Consider the following 18,790-nt stretch of genomic DNA (forward strand, 5'->3'; position numbering starts at 1 on the left):
TACGAGGAAGCCTTAGGCGACAGGCAGAATTATCTTCTTCACTACACCGCCGTCATTCTATCATTCTTACTCATCAGGCTTCTGCCTCCTCTGGTTTACAGCTTCTCCGTCCGCCACACCGACAGCAGCAATCTCAAACTCGCCGCTGTGGGTGTCACCTCGCTTCTATGCATTGCGCTACTCACCGTCGCGAAAGCTTACGTTCGGAATAAGTATGTCAAAATGCTAGCATATTACATTGTTCTAGGGTTAGGGGTCTTTGGCCTGTCTTATTTAGGAGGCAAGGTGCTTGGTAAGGTTGTTGAGCAACTTAGGTGGTTTAAGACAGACCCAATGTCTCCCACTTTGTTGCTCTGAACTTTGCAAAACCCACGTGGGGATTCATATGAACAATGCCTGGTTTCTTTATTTTCTTGCAAATGTTTGGACAGGTAATACAGGTAATATAGGTAATACAGGTAATACAGGTAATTCTTCTTGGGTTGCTTTCCAGTTTTGTTCTTGCAATCCTCTAACAATTTGCTCCATAATTTCCTACAACAAAGTATAGATTATCATAAAACATGTTCAAAAAGGGTAGCATAACGATCTTCTTCGGTAGTTCATGAACTTAAAAGATACATCGTTTAGTTTAGTGTGTTCCTTTAAGGACGAAAACATCAGCTATGAATAACTAAAATCCGTATTTTGACAACATCGATGTAATGGCATCCCAAGTCTGAAGATGTTGTTTGTCTTCGTTGCTCGCTTGGACAAACTTATCAAGAACTGATTCAGGAGTCAATTTTATTATCAAAAGGTCCTAAACATCCATCCATATGTGTACTATTGAGGCATGAGCCCTCTCGTATCCATATCGAGTCATTTATGGATAACATACTGGGAAACGACCCCATATACTAACCTACCACTAGATGGCAAGGACATAATATTGGCACACTCGTGCCGTTTGATACTGTCCTAAAAAATCCATTCCAAGAGAAAACACTCAAAACTCTTGTTTTGCAATGTTCGTCCACACCATGAAACACATGTATCATGAGGTAGCTCACTTAGGTCACGAAATCTAGGGGTAACGAAAAGCTAACATCATGCATCTCCCTATATACCTACCCCTCAAGTTAATATGGGTCTATTTCATAGTCCAACTGGGTCTTTTGCCATCCACGTGAGGGTCAACGAAATTAGGTCGTAGCCGACCCATGAGTCCGCTATGGGTTGGCCAACCTCTTCTTTCGTATTTTCACGTTCCTAATCTCTAAAATTCTCGGATTTGACCAACTACCTAGATTCACCTATACTTAAACAAAACATTCTAGCAAAGCACGATTTGACAATCACATTCAAATCTTATCGAAACATACTTAGTGAGCGTGATTCTGGGAAAGATTTCCACGGATACATTCTAGCAACATTGACTTTAATTTTATTTCCCGACCCTAATATTTTTGGATTGAAATTTAGATCTGCATAAAAAACACATATTATATATTACAAAGTATTCATTTTTTTCAAAACATTTCATCACTAGAGAAAATTGATACACACCATTTTGATTGCCACTTTTGAGGTCAAGGGAAGGAAGATCTAAGTCAGATTTTGAAGAATGCATATGAACTACATTCAATTCAAGTTCATTGTTATCCCCGATTATCTCCGGATTTATACCATTGCCTGCATCAAAATATGTTCATGTCGTGCTAGAACAGTCTAAATGGTAACTGATATCTTATCCATTGAGTTATGCTCGAATTGACATAAAATTCCTGAAACGCTATTTATTGTTAGGACGATCGAGTCTATCCATCAAATAATAAAGTTCGATCATACCTTGAATTGGGATGATTTCATTCGGTTGAGCTCCATTGTTATTAGCTTGAAGAGATTTGTCGTTGTTTTGCTCCACTCTAGAATGAGATTGATTTGTGTTTTGATCTAGTAAACATAAAATAAAGAGATATAGTCGGTACATATTAGGAGTGCTCATATAACTCGATAACTCGACTAATTCGGACTACTCAACCAAAACCATAAAGGTTGAGTTGACTTAGATATTTTTTCAATTTGGGTTGGGTTGAATTTTTAAAAAAATCAAAAAATTCAATTCAGTTTTTTAGTTGACTTTTTTTTTTTTTTTTTTTTTTTGTATGAAGTCAACTAAAAAACAAAGTTAAAAAAAAATTCAATTTTGTTATTAATAGTAAAAAATGTTATTATATTTAGAAATTAATATTTTAGTGTGACAATTTTGAATGTTAATTACGCAATTAAATATTCTAATTAAGGAATTAAATAAATTAAAAATTGAATTATGTACCTCCACAGCAATTACAGCACCTACATGCTCCTGAATAATAAAAATTTGAAAATTATTTATTATAATTAAAGAATATATGAAATAATAATAATAATAATAATAATTATTATTATTATTATAAGGAATTATTACCGTAGAAGCACATATTGCAATGTCTCCAGCAGTTGTTGCATATATTATTTATCCATATATTTTGTGAACCTGAAATGCATTTTTCTCATTATTATTATTATTATTCGTTAATCATAATTATAATTTAAACTAATTAATATTTTATCTTTCGATGGATTTTAAAGATCGATGGCTCAATCTCTCCATAAACATAAAATCCTCCGATACGTACCATTACGATCACCAGCGTCACCTGGGTTTGGATCTAGACATCCACAACAAGCACCTGAATTATGGAACGTCCCAAGTGATTAAAACGATCTTATAAAAATTATGAGTAATTTGGTCACATTTATTCAAGCATGAATGATGATGAACCCATCGAAACGTACAACATTCTCTCACGCAAGTCCACCCGCAGCATAACCATTGTAAGAACGTCAATGGATCCATTGCACCCTTCGTGCCTCCTGCAACAACAGATGTTTTCATGTATGTGATTTTTCTGTTTAGATCTCGTGTTCTATTATCTAGTTGATGTGAGACTGTATTCACTTTTCTAACGTGAGTAAACAAGTAAAAGCAAATTTCTTCCTTGATTTATAAAGATTAAGGGTCAAACGATAGGGGTTACTGATTTCTCATTTGTAACAGCTCAAGCCTACCGCTAAGAGATATTGTATGCTTTGGCTCATTACGTATCGCCGTCAATTTCACGGTTTCAAAATTCGTCTACTAGAGAGGTTTCCACACCCTTATAAGGAATGTTTCGTTTCCCTCTCCAACTGATGTGGGATTTCACGGTTTCAAAATTCGTCTACTAGAGAGGTTTCCACACCCTTATAAGGAATGTTTCGTTTCCCTCTCCAACTGATGTGGGATTTCACAATCCACCCCCTTGGGGGGCCAAGCATCCTCACTAGCACACCGCCCGATGTCTGGATCTAATATCGTTTGTAACAGTTCAAGCCCACCGCTAGCAGATATTGTCCACTCTGGCCGTTACATATTGCTGTCAACCTCACGGTTTTAAAACGTGTCTACTAAGAAAGGTTTCCACACCCTTATAAGAAATGTTTCGTTTTCCTCTCCAACCGATATGGGATCTCACAATCCACCCTTCTTGGAGGCCCAACATCCTCACTTGCACACCACCTGATGTCTGACTATGATACCATTTCTAACAACCCAAGCCCATCACTAGAAGATATTGTCCACTTTGACTCGTTACGTATCACCATCGGCCTCACGGTTTTAAAACGCATCTTCTAGGGAGAGGTTTCCACACTCTTATAAGAAATGTTTCGTTCCCCTCTCCAACCGATATGGAATCTCACACCATCTCATTGGGGGTGAAAAACGAATCGACCTCTCGATAAGAGACATCCTTTTCAAACCGTCCAATGAAGATAAGAGGAGAACAAAGCACAAGTCACGCGTGAAGCTCCAGGGAACCGACACAGATAAAAATTTTGAAGTTATTGAAATAGATTCTTTCCGAGTAGCTGTTTCCGAAGCAAGAAAAAGTAAACTCATACCTGCCGTGCTCTAACTCCAAGCTCTTCCTTTCTTCCTCCTTCAAGTGTGTCCAAGAACATAAGAACATCACTTAGCCTCACCAACTAGCATTAAAATACTTCCATTTTTTCAATAAACTATAGCGTAAAAACAACTGGCCACCTAGCATACCCTCATATTAATCATTGACATTTAAATACTCTTTAAACAACCTTTGTGGACAAAGATTTCTTAACTACTACAACCATGTTACCGCTACCAACTTGTTTGGATAAGGTTATGTTTGCACGTCATTTTGTAGCCTCCGTCTCAATTTATTAAATATTTCATTAATCAAGCCGATGTCACGGTCATACTTGTCCAAAGCATGTTGCCTATGACCGCATGACAGATGTCCCAGTCTTAGTTGTCTGAGTCGGTTGACAAGGAGGATGTCACGGTCATGCTTGTCCAAAACATGTTGTTTATGGCCGCATGATAGATGTCCCATTCTTGCTTGTTTGAGTCGGTTGACTGGGACGTTAACCAATTGAGTGGAGGAGGATGTCACATACATGCAACCATAGGCAACACGCCTTGGACAAATATGAACCCCTTCTCACAATTGCACTTTGATGACAGCAGAATTGCGATTGTGCGACACTCACTTCCCAACAGCAAGTGAGTTAAGTCTATTCGTTCTTGTGTCGTCTACGGCCAAGCGATGTATGCTCGAGCCTTTGGCCCTGGTTCAAGATTAGAAAACGGGTAGAGAGATTTCGAAATAGAGTTTTGAAATCAAGATTTGAGAAATTGAAATTTGTGTTTTCGGGGAATGTAAGCAAAATGTAACAACGGCTTACTGCATATAACTATCGGGTAGGGACGTCATTTCATAGCATTTGTCTCAAATTTTTACTGCTCGGTCTTCTCCTCAATCACTTCCTTCGGAGCCTAGCGTTTTCGCTGACAATCGTTCCTCTCTCCAATTGATGTGGGATCTTACAATCCACCCCCTCTCGGACTCAGCGTCCTGGCACACCGCCGAGCGTCTAGCTCTGATAGCGTTTGTAAAAGCCCAAGCCTATACCGCTAACAAATATTGTCTTCCTTGAGTTTTCTATTTAGAGCTTCCGTTCAAGGTGAAATTTGATGGAATTTGTTTGGATAATTAAATGAGAGATTAATTATAATGAGTTAATTAAACTATAATTATACCAAATGTTGATAGTTAGTTACGGACTCCTGAAACTCAAAGAAAACAAGAAACAAAAAGATTCAGTATATGCTTTGGACTCTGAAACGAACCTCCTCCATTGATTCTGTCCCAGCTACCGGAGTTCGTCTCCTCCGATGAACAGAGATAAGCATCCGCCGGAGGTGGAAACAGAGACGACGGGGGAGGATGACGAAGAACCAAGTGTTTTGCTACGGAGGAAGAAATTTCGTCAACGCGCTCAGTCTAGCTTCTCATCCACTGACAGCGACGAAACGTTCTCCGAGAATTCCGACGGACGTAAATTCGTCGTTCGAGATGAACAACAACAAGAACAATGTAAGTTTCGGCAAATTATTCATCGCTGTTTGGATTTCTTTGTTCTCCTCCCGTTCTTGTAATGTACTTTAGTCGCCATTTGAAACTAGAATTTGAGGATTAGAGGCGTGAAACCGATCGCCATTGTTGCGCTACTGTTATTACAGACAGGAGGCCAAAATGAAGCTTCATTAGGCGAAAACACAGTTAAATTTATTCCTTCAAATACTTTCTAAATTCGTGGATCTACTCGATTTCCTTTCTTTTAATTAATCGATTCTCATTCCGTAAATCTTGGCGAAGAGGACGAAGACTACGTGTTCGACGAAGGGAAAATGATCGCCACAGTTCGTTTTGTTTTGGTCTGATTTGTTAGGTTGCTTAATTAATAATTAATTCTCTTAATTACAGTGTTAACTTTACGAAAACTTTTCTGCAGAACAAACTAAGTAACACGTCATTATCGTTAATAATAATCAATCATTAATGTTCTTTAATTTTCTTGTATGTTTTAGCAACATATTCAGAACTCAGAGATACCGACAATTTAGAACTGGGTCCCGTCCTATGTCAAAATCCTCCTGCAGTTTGTTCTTTCTGCTAGTAACTTGCAGCAAGCGTAATTGGGTTCTTTAGACTAACCAGAGCTCTTGAACGTTTAGGATTTGAATTTTTACTGTATGGATTCTTTCCCTATGATAGGAGTTGGATTCTGTAACCAATCAAGAACAGAACCCTCAGTCAATTTTATCTACCCAAACAAATTGCAGGAGCCTTTTAATTCTGTCAATTATGCTACTGTTGAATGATGGGAAATTTGTTTTTCTCGCCATTGATCTACGGGAAGAACTTGAATGAAAAGCTCTGCTGAAGTTATGTGATTCTTATTATATTTTTGGTACCAAATTTGGGTATTCATTTGGAAATTCGATGTTTCCTTCCTGTTTTATGATTTCTTATTGTAACTTCAGGTACTGGATGCTCTAATGGATCTTCTCGGTTGAAAGTCGATGGTGATCGTCATGCTTTTTTTGAAGTAAGCCCCACTGATGAGATTGAAGCTATCAGCACAAGGAAAACAGGCTCGCTAAATGGTACTGGGATCAAGTACCAGCATGATCAGATCCCTTCAACTGTTTCTAATCAACCATCCAAGGAGGAAATTGAGGAGCAGGCTTCATATAAAAGAGTGGAGTTGAGGTCAGAAAATGGAACTCAAGTGGCGGATTTATATCTTGGAAGGATATATGAGAAACCCAGCTCGCATAATTTCTACTGTCCTAACTGTCACGCTTGTGTCACGAAGGTGATTATACGTGAAAGGGAATGGGTAAATAATACTGTTTCTAAACCAATTCCTTCTCCGGTTGATAGATTCAGATGCACCTCTTGCCTCAGTTTCCTCGCCCCTATGGGTGCGTTTCTCATTCTTATCTGATATATGTTGTATGGTTCAAACTGTACTGCAGCAGTTGACTCCTAAAATATGTAGATCCCTCATCCCTTGGAGAAGGGAAGTTCTCCAAAACATTTTATAAGAGTGTGGAAACATCTTCCTAACAAACGCGTTTTAAAAATCTTGAGGGGAAACTCGGAAGAAAAAGTCTAAAGAGGACAATATCTGCTAGCGGTGAGTTTGGGTCGTTACAAATGGTATTAGAGCTAGACTCCGGAAGGTGTGCTAGCGAGGATGTTGAGCCCCGAAGGAGTTGGACACTGAGCAGTGTGCCAGAAAAAACGCCTAACCCCGAAAGAGAGTGGACATTAGGGGGTGTGCCAACGAGAAAAGTCCAAAAGAAAAGCCCAAAGATGTGGAAACTTCTTCTTAACAGACATGTTTTAAAAAATCTTGAAGGAAAGTCCCAAAGGGAAATCCCAAAGAGGACAATATCTGCTAGCGGTGGGTTTGGGCCGTTTCAAAATAATTCTGCATAGTTGTGAAAACTGTTGCCATTAATGGTTTTGCCACTTGCTGATATTGAAAGAAAAGCCTCTCCCTTAGAGGATGCCGGTGGCACATGCTGTTTGAGGCTTAAAATAAAAAACCTTAGGAAATTTTAGAGATACACTTCAGTTTTTATGTTAAGATTAATCATCACTGTGAAGGTTATGCGGGAGTTGACTTGGAATCATGTAATTGTTTCATCTCTGTTTGCAATGTATTCATAAATAGAGGGAAGGGACCTTTTGAATATTGTCTTAGCCTTTGGAAACAGTCATGGATAAAGGGTAGTTTATCATATATGTTTGTGTATGTTGTCAAATGGATCTTACCAGGATTACTGAGTTAAGCTATTTTTACAATGGGCAGGTGCATGGCTCTTTCCTAAATTGGCTACTCCTGACCGTGAGGAAGAAGTTTTATCTGGACAAGGTATTTGATTTTGTACATGCTTTTGGTGTTTTAAGTCTTTTTTTTTTTCAACTTTTTGAAGATTATCGTAACCGACATGAACTAAGATGCAAATTAGAAAGATTGATATTTCCAATGATACTTGTTCTAAGAACATTGCTAGTAAACAATGTTTAATAGTTTCCAGACCAAGTCCTCATCATCAGCATGGAGAATAAATCTCATAATCCTCTTCATTCATCCATCTAATTTCTCTCCATTCTTAGTTTCCTTCTGAGAAATCAAAGCAGAAGAAGAAAGATCTTTCATCATTTATTTTCACAGCTACGCTTCTGATCCCTTTCCCAAAAAAGATAAAACATGCGTGGCTATTTGAAATTGATTCTTTGCATGTGAGGAAATTACTTTCTGCTGTCTATATAATGTTGAAGCATAGCTTTATGAGGATATATGGTTGGAGGAATATCATAGCAGTTGCCGTACCAGTAAGTTGGATGATGAAAGTCTCATATTGGCTAATTTTAGGGAATGATCATGGGTTTATAATCAAAGAATACTCTCTCCATTGGTATGAGGCCTTTGGAGAAGCCCAAAGCAAAGCCATGAGAGCATATGCTCAAAGTGGACAATATCATACAATTCGTGTTCATCTAACATGGTATTAGAGCTATGCCCTAAACTTAGTCGTACCAATAGATTGGTAAATTCTCAAATGTCGAACAAAAGACTCCAAAAGAAAAGGAGTCGAGCCTAGATTATGGGGAAGTGTACTTTGTACGAGGGGAGGTGTTGGATGATGAAAGTCCCACATCAGCTAATTTAGGGAATGATCATGTGTTTATAATCAAAGAATACTCTCTCTATTGGAATGAGGCCTTTTGGGGAAGCTCAAAGCAAAGCAATGAGAGCTTATGCTCAAAGTGGACAATATCATACCATAGTGGAGAGTCGTGTTCATCTAACAAGATTATGACATCAAGTCAAAGTACTCTCATGGTCTTTTCCTACTAAATATGCGCGCAGGAAATAACGCTGCAAGCATAGGGATCAGAGAAAGGGAGACATTTCAAGTGTTGCAGGAAACAAGAGATCATCAAGGAAGTCGAGTTGGTAGAGACACTTCCAGGGTTCCCGATCAGTCAGTTCATTGTGCAGTAACTGATAAAGTTGAAGGTGATCATGCTGTATCTAATTCAACGCCAACTCATTCTTCACGCAACAGAACAATTGCCGATGAAGGAGTGAATATCAAACAAGGTAGAGGGAAAGTTGGAGTGAATATCAAACAAGGTAGAGGCAAAGTGTTAAGAATTTATATTTGTTGAAATTAACAGAGATTTACTCGAGTTAATATTAATAGAGATTTATTAGTTGAAACAGGACGTGTGGTGGATAGAGGAGTAGAAGCTGAACCAAGTAGGTTTAACAGGTGGGAAATTGTGAAAAGTATAGTGTATGGTGGTTTATCTGAATCAATTACAAGCCTCGGCATTATGACATCTGCAGCGAGTGCCAATACTGCAACAGGTTATGATTTACTACTTTTTTCCATCCTGCTTATAGCATCTAAACTTCATTTGTATAAGAAACATGAACTTGAGTTGTACCATATATATAGAACAGCATTTCTTAAACATTTTTGGATCTTCAAGAGATGCTAGAGTACGGACATCTCAAGTTACACCATAATATGGAACAGCATCTGTCTTTGAATCAATGATATATCCTGGTTTTTTTTTACCTAAACTAAGTTGTGTCAAAATATTAATATATTTTCACGTTGTTTTTGCAGGCAACATTATAGTTTTGGCATTGGCAAATCTGATTAGAGGGCTCTTTATCCTTGGACATAATGTAAGTAACTGACTTTCTGATAAACCGCAGAGATGAATGTTTATTTAATTTAGAACGATTACTAAAAGAAGTAGATGGTAGAGGAGATGGTGTACGGGAGACTTGTTGAACTTTCTTGCTAAACGGTTTCATCTTAAGACTCTTAGCGCATTTATATTGTGTCACGGTAGTATGTTGAGAAAGACTGTTTATGATTTGGCTTGTGTGATGGTACATGAGGCACATTCGAGATGTATTGATTACCTACTTTTTGGTCTCGTCGCATCTTTATTACTTTGTTCAAAATTCCATAGCATTTTTGTTTTGTTGAATCATAAACTGTCTCTCATTAAACATACACAATTTTCAGTTGAGAGCACTCAAGACCCAGCAGTTCAGAAGGACATCTCATGAATTAGTAGACCGATACGAAGTAGTACTGGGAAACCGAGAGAATTACGTTCTCCATTGCACGCTTGCCATCATCTCATTCATACTCTTTGGCTTAGTCCCCACTCTGGTTTACGCTTTAACATTCACCAAGAGCAATAACAAGGATTTCAAGCTTGCAGCAGCGGTAGGAGCTTCTTTTTTATGCATCATATTGCTTGCTATTGGGAAGGCTTCCATTCAGAGACCAAAAAATTGGGATGCATACGCCAAAACAGTAGCGACTTACATCGTTATAGCAGCCTGGGCCGGAAGCTTCTCATACATGGCTGGGGATCTACTCGACAAGTTCATCAAGAAATACAATGATTGGTTTGAGCGAAGCCGCTCTGCATTCAAGCTCAATCTGCCTCTTCCTGAGATGAGTTTGGCGGAATCAGCATGGGGATCCTTGTGAGGTAGCTCCAAATATGAAGTTAGAACATTTTGTTATTTTCAACTACTTTCATTGTTGACAGAAACGCACTCAAAATCTCCAATTAATTCACTTTTTTTGCAAGGAAGCCAAATGGATTGCATTGACTTCCTGTTTACAAAAAGGGAATAACAAATTCCAGACAGTTTATCATCTGGTTCTTCTATTCTTTACTTTTTTTCCTCTCAATCTTACAATATAATGAAGAAATGTAGAAGGAAAATGTTCTTATTCACCTCGAATTGGTCTCTGCACAAGTGAAGAAATGGGAACCAAATACACTAACAAACCTTCATTGTTTCCCAGTCTCCCCTTTTTGAGTGGAATGATGATAATTCATCAGAACATCCATCTTGGGGAAGAATGAGCAGCAGCAGTGCTTTGCCTTGGTTTGCTAACTTGTTCCGAGCTGTTTCGCTTCTTCATGATCGAGGAGACTGTCGGGCTGTAGTAGTCATTGCTCCGGTAAGATCCAGCCCCTTGAGAATACATCTTCCTTCCATTTCTGAAACTTCTTTGATTCTCTAGGATTGTTCGGCGAGCCATGGGATTTCTTTGGACTGATCCCCATCTGTTGTAGTTTACACAACTCTGACTCCTTCCAACCTGTTGAAACTTACCTTCTCTAGGACTCGTATAGTTTCGACTCTCTGCAGTTTCTGCAGAGTACATTGTTGTCTCTCCCTCGCTGCTATGCCCGTTATGCATCGCTGAAACTTCCTCGGGAGATGAACAAGACTGAACTTCACTTAAGGCCCCGTTTACAGAATTGGTTGAGGCAACCTCTTCTCTGTTTTCGATTGGATCGACGAGTTGTCTCTCCATGCTTGGGTATTGTCTCCATTGGTTGTGTTGAGAAACATCCTTCGTGGAATTTTCATTAGAGCCATGTGGGTTTTGTCTGGTAGGTTTACCCGTAATCACAGCAATGGATACTCTCGGAGGAAAGTTGATATCCCGTAGCTGCATTGGCGCGCTTTCCTTTTTTCGAAGAGGAACTGCTATCAACTTTGGCGATTCATATATTTCAGGTGTAGGAATTCCTTGCACATGGTTTAGGTGTAGGTTATTCGTAGGAGCCTCTTCCTTGATCGTGTTTGTCGTAGTGGAATAGCTCGGTCCGGGCAGTTCTTCCCTGGTTTCCTCATCATTCGCTTCCATTGGCTTAAAAACTTGCCTCAATGTAAAGGAAGAAGAATGCTCACTCTTTTGTCCTGAAGACATCAATCTTATGAGTTGTGGCTTTGGTTTGTTAAGTTCCTCAAGACTACCTTCCCAATGTTGGTTTAACCAACCACAAATGATAGGCAGAGGAATCCCAAATTGCATAGGAAGATCCTTCTTACAAGATGACGAAGACGACGAAGAAGTCGATGATGATTTGGTATTCGGAGACGTGGCTAGTTTCATAGGATCACATACCATGAATGCAAGGTTACCTTGTGCATCAAACCCAGCAGACCCGGGACTACACGTTACCCCATCGGTCGATAATTTTATAAGGTTATCAGTAGCTATAGCCACCTTGCCCTCACTAATGATAAGTTCATCTTTGTCAGAAAATCCCAAGAGGTAAACAGCATTGCCAAGATCAAGATTTGGTTTAGAACATATCTTTAAGTGCTGAAGCTGCTGCTGAGAGTGGGAGTCTCCTTCCACTGCATCTAAGCCCACTATTGTAAGATCCAAAATGGAACTTGTAATGAAGAACCTGCAATCAAAGTAGAGTGTTGGATGAAATGATTCACATAATGCGTACAGTTCATAAAAGTAAAACGCAAACAGTCTCAGAAGGATATAGAGGCTCTACTCCTTGCATTGTGCCACCCAAAGGCCAGTTTCCAAAGACAACAAAGGGCTTTAAATTTTACGTTTTCCGCCCCGAGCGCTAGAAGACAAGTGTATATAATGACAAAGAACACAGGTATTATAGCGTAATGACCCAAGTCTATCGTTAGTAGATATTGTCCGTTTTAGCCCTTTACGTACCACCGTCAGCGTCGCAGTTTTAAAACACGTCTATTAAAGAGAGGTTTCCACACCCTTGTAAAGAATATTTTTGTTCCTCTCTCCATGTGGGATCTCACAATCCACCCCCCTTGGGAGCTTAACGTTCTCACTGGCACACCACCCGGTATTTGGTTTTGATACTATTTTGTAACGGTTCAAGCCCATTGCTAGTAGATACTATCCATTTTGGCCCGTTACGTATCGTAGTCAGCCTAACAAATTAAAATGCGTCTATTAGGGAGAGGTTTCCACACCCTTGTAAGGAATTCTTTGTTCCCCTCTCCAACCGACGTGGGATCTCACAATCCACTCTCCTTGAGGGTCCAATGTCCACACTGGCACCGTCAAATGTCTAGTTCTTATACCGTTTTGTAATGGCCCAAGCCCACTACTAGCAAATATTGTCTTTTTTGGCCCATTAGGTATTGCAGTCAACCTCAACGGTTTTAAAATGCGCCTGTTAGGGAGAGGTTTCCACATCTTTCTAACAAATGCTTCATTCTCCTCTCCAAACCGATATGGGATCTCAAATAGGTAATACATTACTCACATCCGAGAATAGTTTTACCTCAAAATTATGTGGATAGAATAAAAGAAGTGCAGAAACATAACTCTTCTCCAAACAAGGCTATGCAAAAATTGAAAAATTGAAATATATAACCTACAAACAGAAGAGAAAAAGGAAAGGAGAACACTCGTAGCAATCAGTTTGCTCACAAGCCGATCAATAGATCAAGCAAAATTAAGCTCGGATGTTCTCCCCCATGCCGAACGCCACCGAACAGTAAAATCCAACTTGCTCGGTGAATTACTTGAGCCCAGATACATTTTCGGTGCCATGGAGCTAGACCAGTAGCGAGCTAAAGACTTAAAATCAAACTATAAAGATGCTCAAGCCCAACCATGAAAATACTCGATTGATTTTGAAAGTTAGAAAGAAAAGGAACAGTTCAGGAACTTCTAAAACTCTACCATTATAAACTTGCACACAGTTACTTCAGCCATCAATTTCCATATCCCAACTATTTCCACCAAACAAAACAAGAAGTGTAAACGCAAAGGCACAAAACAGCAAGCAGAATACTCCAAAACAATCCCAAAACAAACAAACAAACAAACAAACAAAAGAACCCCAAAAGAAAAAAAAAAAAAATAGTCACCTGTGAGGAACGAGAGTGGCGGCGCCGCCGTTTTGGAGGCGGATCTCGCAACTCTCAGCAGCAGAAACGGAGGGAAGATTAACATGGGTGGTCAAAAGAAGGCTCCGGTGGATCAAAAAAGCAGTGCCAGAGGAGGCGCCATTAGCAGAAGAAGAAGAAGAAGAAGAAGAAGCGGCGGAGATTCGCGCCATTGCAGGAGCTTTGCCGGAAAAAATGGCAGCCTTGGTTCGCTCGGACTTGCCGACCCCATTGCAGAAGCACAAGGAATCACCCAAAACACCCATTGGAAATGGGATCTTGTAGGTGAATTGGGAAATGGGTGTTGAAATTATGGATCTAGAAGAAGATATCGAAGTGGGGATTGCAGCATTTGAGCAAAAGGGGTAATGTGAAGACTACAAATGTGAAATTTGTCGCCATTTTTGTGTCACATAGACAGAAAAGAGAAAGAGAAGTGTTGTATAAAGTGCTTGTAGAGAAGAACAGCGAAATGTTATTTGTTATTTGAGCTGTGCCACTTGGAATGTCGGACCATCCATTCCGACCTCCTCGACATTTTAGACATAAACAGGTTCAAATTTTCTTAATCTTCGTATATATATTTTTAAAAAATTGAGAACTCAATTTACTAGACAGAGAGAGAGAGAGAGATTTGTTAAGAGAGTGAGAGAGAGAAAGCGTGTGGGGCTTTCAAGCGTGTGGGGCTTTCAGAGTGTTTGTGCCCTAAAAAAAATTCTCACAAATTGTGGAGGGAAAAGTGTGGATTACGCATAGTGTCACCCACACTTGCTTTATCAATCAAACTTAGTTAGGATTGTTACACGTGTCATATGCTTTAAATCCTTTATCCATGAAATTTAAATAATAAAAATGTGGTCAAAGTATTTGAATTCTCTAAAACTTTTAGTAATTGTTGAATAATTTTTTTAGGGAAAGTTTTTACCACCATACTCGAGAAATATTGGCATGCTTGATGCTACAATAATATCAAACCAACCCTAGACGACCTAGAACATTGCTAAAACAAAATTTAACTACTAACGATATACACGATGTATACTTCAATTAATTATGTGTTCAATAAATACCTTTCTCCAAGATCATCTTTTAAAGCAAATCAAGACAAGTTTTTCATTTATTTCCGATCACCTGAAAGCACGGCGATCATTTCAAAAGTTAGCAAATCTCGACCGAAAATAGGTAAGAAAATGTAGAGTACAAGAAGCTCAAGATTCCATAAGAAAGTTAAAGAAAAATTGTATACGGAAGAAGCAATAGGACCTTGCTGGAATTATCATCTTCAACTTCTGCTCTTTTCTTCTTTCTGCTGCTAATTTCTTAATTTGGAAGAGAAATATCAGTTTATTGATAATTGAACCATAAAGTAAACAGGCCTATGAAATTAAACAGAGAAAAGGAAATTAAACATAAAGAACAAAATTGTCAACTATCAGAATTCTCTTCTTATTATATCATAATCCACACCATATGGTTATAATCTTTACTTGTATATTGAAGAATCCAAGAAACTTTGGATCCTTTCCTTCCTTGATATATGGGGAAATAGAAATGTTTCAAGGATCCTTTTTGTTTACTTGCCCAGGTACCCTCTGTGCGTAGAGCTGTTGCTCCCGAGCTTGTTTAGCGGCTAAAGCTTCCTCGTCCAGCACTTGGATCGGGGACCATTCGGGTAATTTCATCCAGCTACTACTTTCTTCAAGTATTGTTTCTTTGTAGCTTCTGAAAACAGGTTTTAGTTTGAGTGTGCCATAATCTATTGCTGTCCCAGCGACGGTGAACATTATTGAGTATCGAACAGAGCCGAGCCGACCACCTGAAAAGAGAATGTACGCTGTAGATTCATAATATTTCATCTCTACCCATTTGTGTACCCTATGAATCATCAAGTTCTAGTTCAACCTAAGCAAGGCTCTCCCTCATTCAACAGCATCAAATTATAAAAACATCCTTCTATCTTTTCCCTGACTCATTCCTGTACTGAAAACTGATTCATAACGTAAACCATACAAAAATAACTAGAGATTTGTGCAATAACTAAGATGTGCAAAATTAGTATAGAACCAAGTTCAAAGCAATAGTCTAAGTCCAAGATAAAAAAAACAGACTTGCTTCTGTACATGTGAGAGTGAGGGATGTGGAGTTAATTAACCTTGAAGGCGTCCAAGAAGAGCTCCGGTCCCGAACCCTGCTATTGCAGAGTTCATAAGGTCGTCAGGTTCTGACCTTCGAGAAACTCTAACAAACTCGCGTGCTCCTGTTAAATGTATGAACTTGGTTATTTTTTTTTCATTCAATATTCATCTTGTTGGAAACAAAACTATTATGGTTTTTTATTGAATAAAACAAAAATTTCCATTGTTTCTGGAAGCACTACTCCAACTTTCTTTTAAGTTGGAAAAAGTCGTTCATTAAAAAATAACAGCACAAGCAATGCAGCAATAGCAGTAGCTATGAAAATAGAACAATCCTGGAAAAGAATTATGCTGCCGGAAAAGGCTACGTCATACCCTTAACACTAGGCCGACAGTTGAAAGGCACAAATTCTGGCATAACTACGAAGATCAACCCTAAATGGTCTAGAACAAAGTATTAAATAAACATAGCTAAACTCCGCAGCTCAGAATTCCCAAAAAAACAGAGCCTGTTGTCCTTGTGAGAATAGTTAATGATGATGTTAAAAATGGAGAGGAAGTTGTTGATCTAGACTTGAGAGTCTGTGAGGAGTAAGTGCCGAACAAAAATTGGAAGGAAATAATAGGAAAATGAAGCTCTTTCACCTCTCTATCAATCTAAAGAAGAAACCTCATGGAAATTGAGAAGGAACTGAGTGTTAGACGAACACGACTCTCCACAATGGTATGATATTGTCCACTTTGAGCATAAGCTCTCATGGCTTTGCTTTGGGCTTCCCAAAAGGCCTCATATCAATGGAGTTAGTATTCCTCACTTATAAACCCAGACCAATCTCTAAATTAGCCGATGTGGGACTTTCATCATCCAACACTGAGAGTATCGAACAATGGTTAAAAGAAGAATCCCGTCACAGTTTTGTGTTGATGTCTCGAGCTTCAGAGGTAGCAAGGAGGCAGGAAAGTAGGACATCAAGGCTGTTTGACGACTACTAGTTTATTCCTCTTTGCTTACATCTTTCTGCCTTCGTCTGCCAATTAGTCTCTCAGAGGAACTCACCTCACCATAATAACAGTATGGATACATAATGGCACACAATGGTGAGCCCCATGGTGAAAGTGCTCGTTATTGCTTTGGAGTGAACCCCATGCCGCCTTGCACCATAGGCACACGCCTAGGTGCACTTAGAGAAACTACTCGGAAATAGTAAATGGAATTCAAAGTTGATTACGATCGTTTTGACAAAGTACATCGCTATATCAAGGGTTGCAAAAGCTACACCATCACATGCCAAAATCATTTCCCTTGTTCAGGTCACTTGATAAAGGTTGAAATAACCCAACCCAATAATAAGCTCCTATAAATAGAATACCCAATTCAGGAAAGGTATGTATCATACAACGAGTGCCCAAATTCTACCTCCTATGTTCATCCCTAACTCTAATGAAACCAAAACCCCTTTTCCATCTCTTCCACAATGAGTTGATGACTTGACCATCGAAACAGACTTCTACAACTCACCACCACACCAATGTGAAACTATATAATTTCGATCCAAATGAAACTTTAAATTGTGATCCAACACCCACGTTGTCCATCATCAGAAAATTAATAAATCCTAAAGGACGGGCAATATAACAAGCTAAAAACATTTCCATTGTCATCGTTATTCGTTAACGCCCTAATCTACTTAATAAGCAGCAGACTGCACAGATTCCTAATTAAAGTAACATTCAACAAATCCAATTACAATAAAAGCTTTCATAAGCAAAAATTTGGAGCATCAAGGAAAAAAAATTACCACAGTAGCAAGCAGCGACAATGGACAAATTCGTAGCGTAAGTCGCAGAAATATTTGCCAGACCATGAACTTTCCGATGCTTGGACACTAACCCAGCTCCTCCCCCAACAAATCCTGCAGAAAAGAGAATATATAAAACATGGATGATTTTTTAGGTCGTTCTTGAGAGACACTGGAAGCAGACACAGACCTGCGATAATAGTGGGGAAAATGATGCGTTCTTTCCAATCGCCATAGTTTGAAGAAGAAGAAAGGGGAGTGTTTGAATCTAGGGTTTTAGGACCGCCGGAATCCATAGCAGCTTCCGAGAGCATCCGACGCCAAATGCTACGATAGAAGAATTGAATAAAAAAGTGTCACCGTCCGTCATCAGCCTGGAATGATACTGAAATTATTTTACTTAATCTCTATTATATTTTTACCTTTTACCTTTCAAGATTTTACCTATTTACTCCCATGTTTTTTAACTAGCATCCCACACTTCAAGTGCACCTCTATATCGATTAAATCACTCTTAACGGGTAAGTCTAGTCGGTTGAACCAATGAACCATATGAGCTGGTTAGATGTGTGAAGCAGAGAGAACGTAGTATTCTCTTTTTTTGACCCGGCCTTTTCTTCAAGTCTAGTTGGTAGAATCGGTGGGCCATGCGATCTGGTTAGATGCATGGAGCAGAGAGCTCGTGGTATTTCTTTTTCTTGATCCAACCCTTTTCTTCGAAACTAGTCAGTAGAACTAGTGAACCACATGAGCTGATTAGATGTGTGGAGCAGAGTGTCACAATCGCACTTTTTCGAAACTAGTCAGTAGAACTAGTGAACCACATGAGCTGATTAGATGTGTGGAGCAGAGTGTCACAATCGCACTTTTTCGAAACTAGTCAGTAGAACTAGTGAACCACATGAGCTGATTAGATGTGTGGAGCAGAGTGTCACAATCGCACTTTTTCGAAACTAGTCAGTAGAACTAGTGAACCACATGAGCTGATTAGATGTGTGGAGCAGAGTGTCACAATCGCACTTTTTCGAAACTAGTCAGTAGAACTAGTGAACCACATGAGCTGATTAGATGTGTGGAGCAGAGTGTCACAATCGCACTTTTTCGAAACTAGTCAGTAGAACTAGTGAACCACATGAGCTGATTAGATGTGTGGAGCAG

General features: G+C 39.1%; 3 protein-coding genes across 12 annotated transcripts; 1 reads left to right on the forward strand and 2 right to left on the reverse strand.

The window, feature by feature from the left end:
• Nucleotides 1–74: 74 nt before the first annotated feature.
• Nucleotides 75–4,024, reverse strand: LOC111498037. Of its 2 annotated transcripts, none has more exons than XM_023149090.1 (9): nt 3,961–4,024; nt 2,821–2,898; nt 2,661–2,714; nt 2,450–2,518; nt 2,318–2,347; nt 1,831–1,935; nt 1,549–1,674; nt 1,365–1,466; nt 75–534 (listed from the first exon to the last, which is right to left on the reverse strand). In XM_023149090.1, exons 1-9 carry the CDS (start codon nt 3,962–3,964, stop codon nt 512–514), a joined length of 591 nt encoding a protein of 196 aa, XP_023004858.1. In that variant the 5' UTR covers nt 3,965–4,024; the 3' UTR covers nt 75–511. The 2 variants fall into 2 exon arrangements, with proteins under 2 accessions (XP_023004858.1, XP_023004860.1); XM_023149092.1 differs by having other exon boundaries at nt 356–534; nt 3,965–3,991.
• A 1,155-nt stretch (nt 4,025–5,179) lies between these two features.
• On the forward strand, nt 5,180–10,680 carry LOC111497568. 6 transcript variants are annotated; one of them, XM_023148380.1, is made up of 8 exons: nt 5,180–5,480; nt 6,431–6,874; nt 7,771–7,833; nt 8,836–9,102; nt 9,193–9,339; nt 9,605–9,666; nt 10,016–10,493; nt 10,596–10,680. In XM_023148380.1, exons 1-7 carry the CDS (start codon nt 5,279–5,281, stop codon nt 10,490–10,492), a joined length of 1,662 nt encoding a protein of 553 aa, XP_023004148.1. In that variant the 5' UTR covers nt 5,180–5,278; the 3' UTR covers nt 10,493; nt 10,596–10,680. The 6 variants fall into 6 exon arrangements, with proteins under 6 accessions (XP_023004148.1, XP_023004149.1, XP_023004146.1 ...); XM_023148381.1 differs by having other exon boundaries at nt 10,600–10,670; XM_023148378.1 differs by having other exon boundaries at nt 10,016–10,663.
• Nucleotides 10,681–10,722: 42 nt separating this feature from the next.
• Nucleotides 10,723–18,009, reverse strand: LOC111497569. 4 transcript variants are annotated; one of them, XM_023148388.1, is made up of 3 exons: nt 17,886–18,009; nt 13,681–13,852; nt 10,723–12,221 (listed from the first exon to the last, which is right to left on the reverse strand). In XM_023148388.1, exons 1-3 carry the CDS (start codon nt 17,944–17,946, stop codon nt 10,850–10,852), a joined length of 1,605 nt encoding a protein of 534 aa, XP_023004156.1. In that variant the 5' UTR covers nt 17,947–18,009; the 3' UTR covers nt 10,723–10,849. The 4 variants fall into 4 exon arrangements, with proteins under 4 accessions (XP_023004156.1, XP_023004155.1, XP_023004154.1 ...); XM_023148387.1 differs by having other exon boundaries at nt 13,681–13,855; XM_023148386.1 differs by having other exon boundaries at nt 17,874–18,009.
• Between the last annotated feature and the right edge of the window lie 781 nt (nt 18,010–18,790).

The sequence above is a fragment of the Cucurbita maxima genome, unplaced genomic scaffold, assembly GCF_002738345.1.
Source record: "Cucurbita maxima cultivar Rimu unplaced genomic scaffold, Cmax_1.0 Cma_Scf00024, whole genome shotgun sequence".
Taxonomy (NCBI): domain Eukaryota; kingdom Viridiplantae; phylum Streptophyta; class Magnoliopsida; order Cucurbitales; family Cucurbitaceae; genus Cucurbita; species Cucurbita maxima.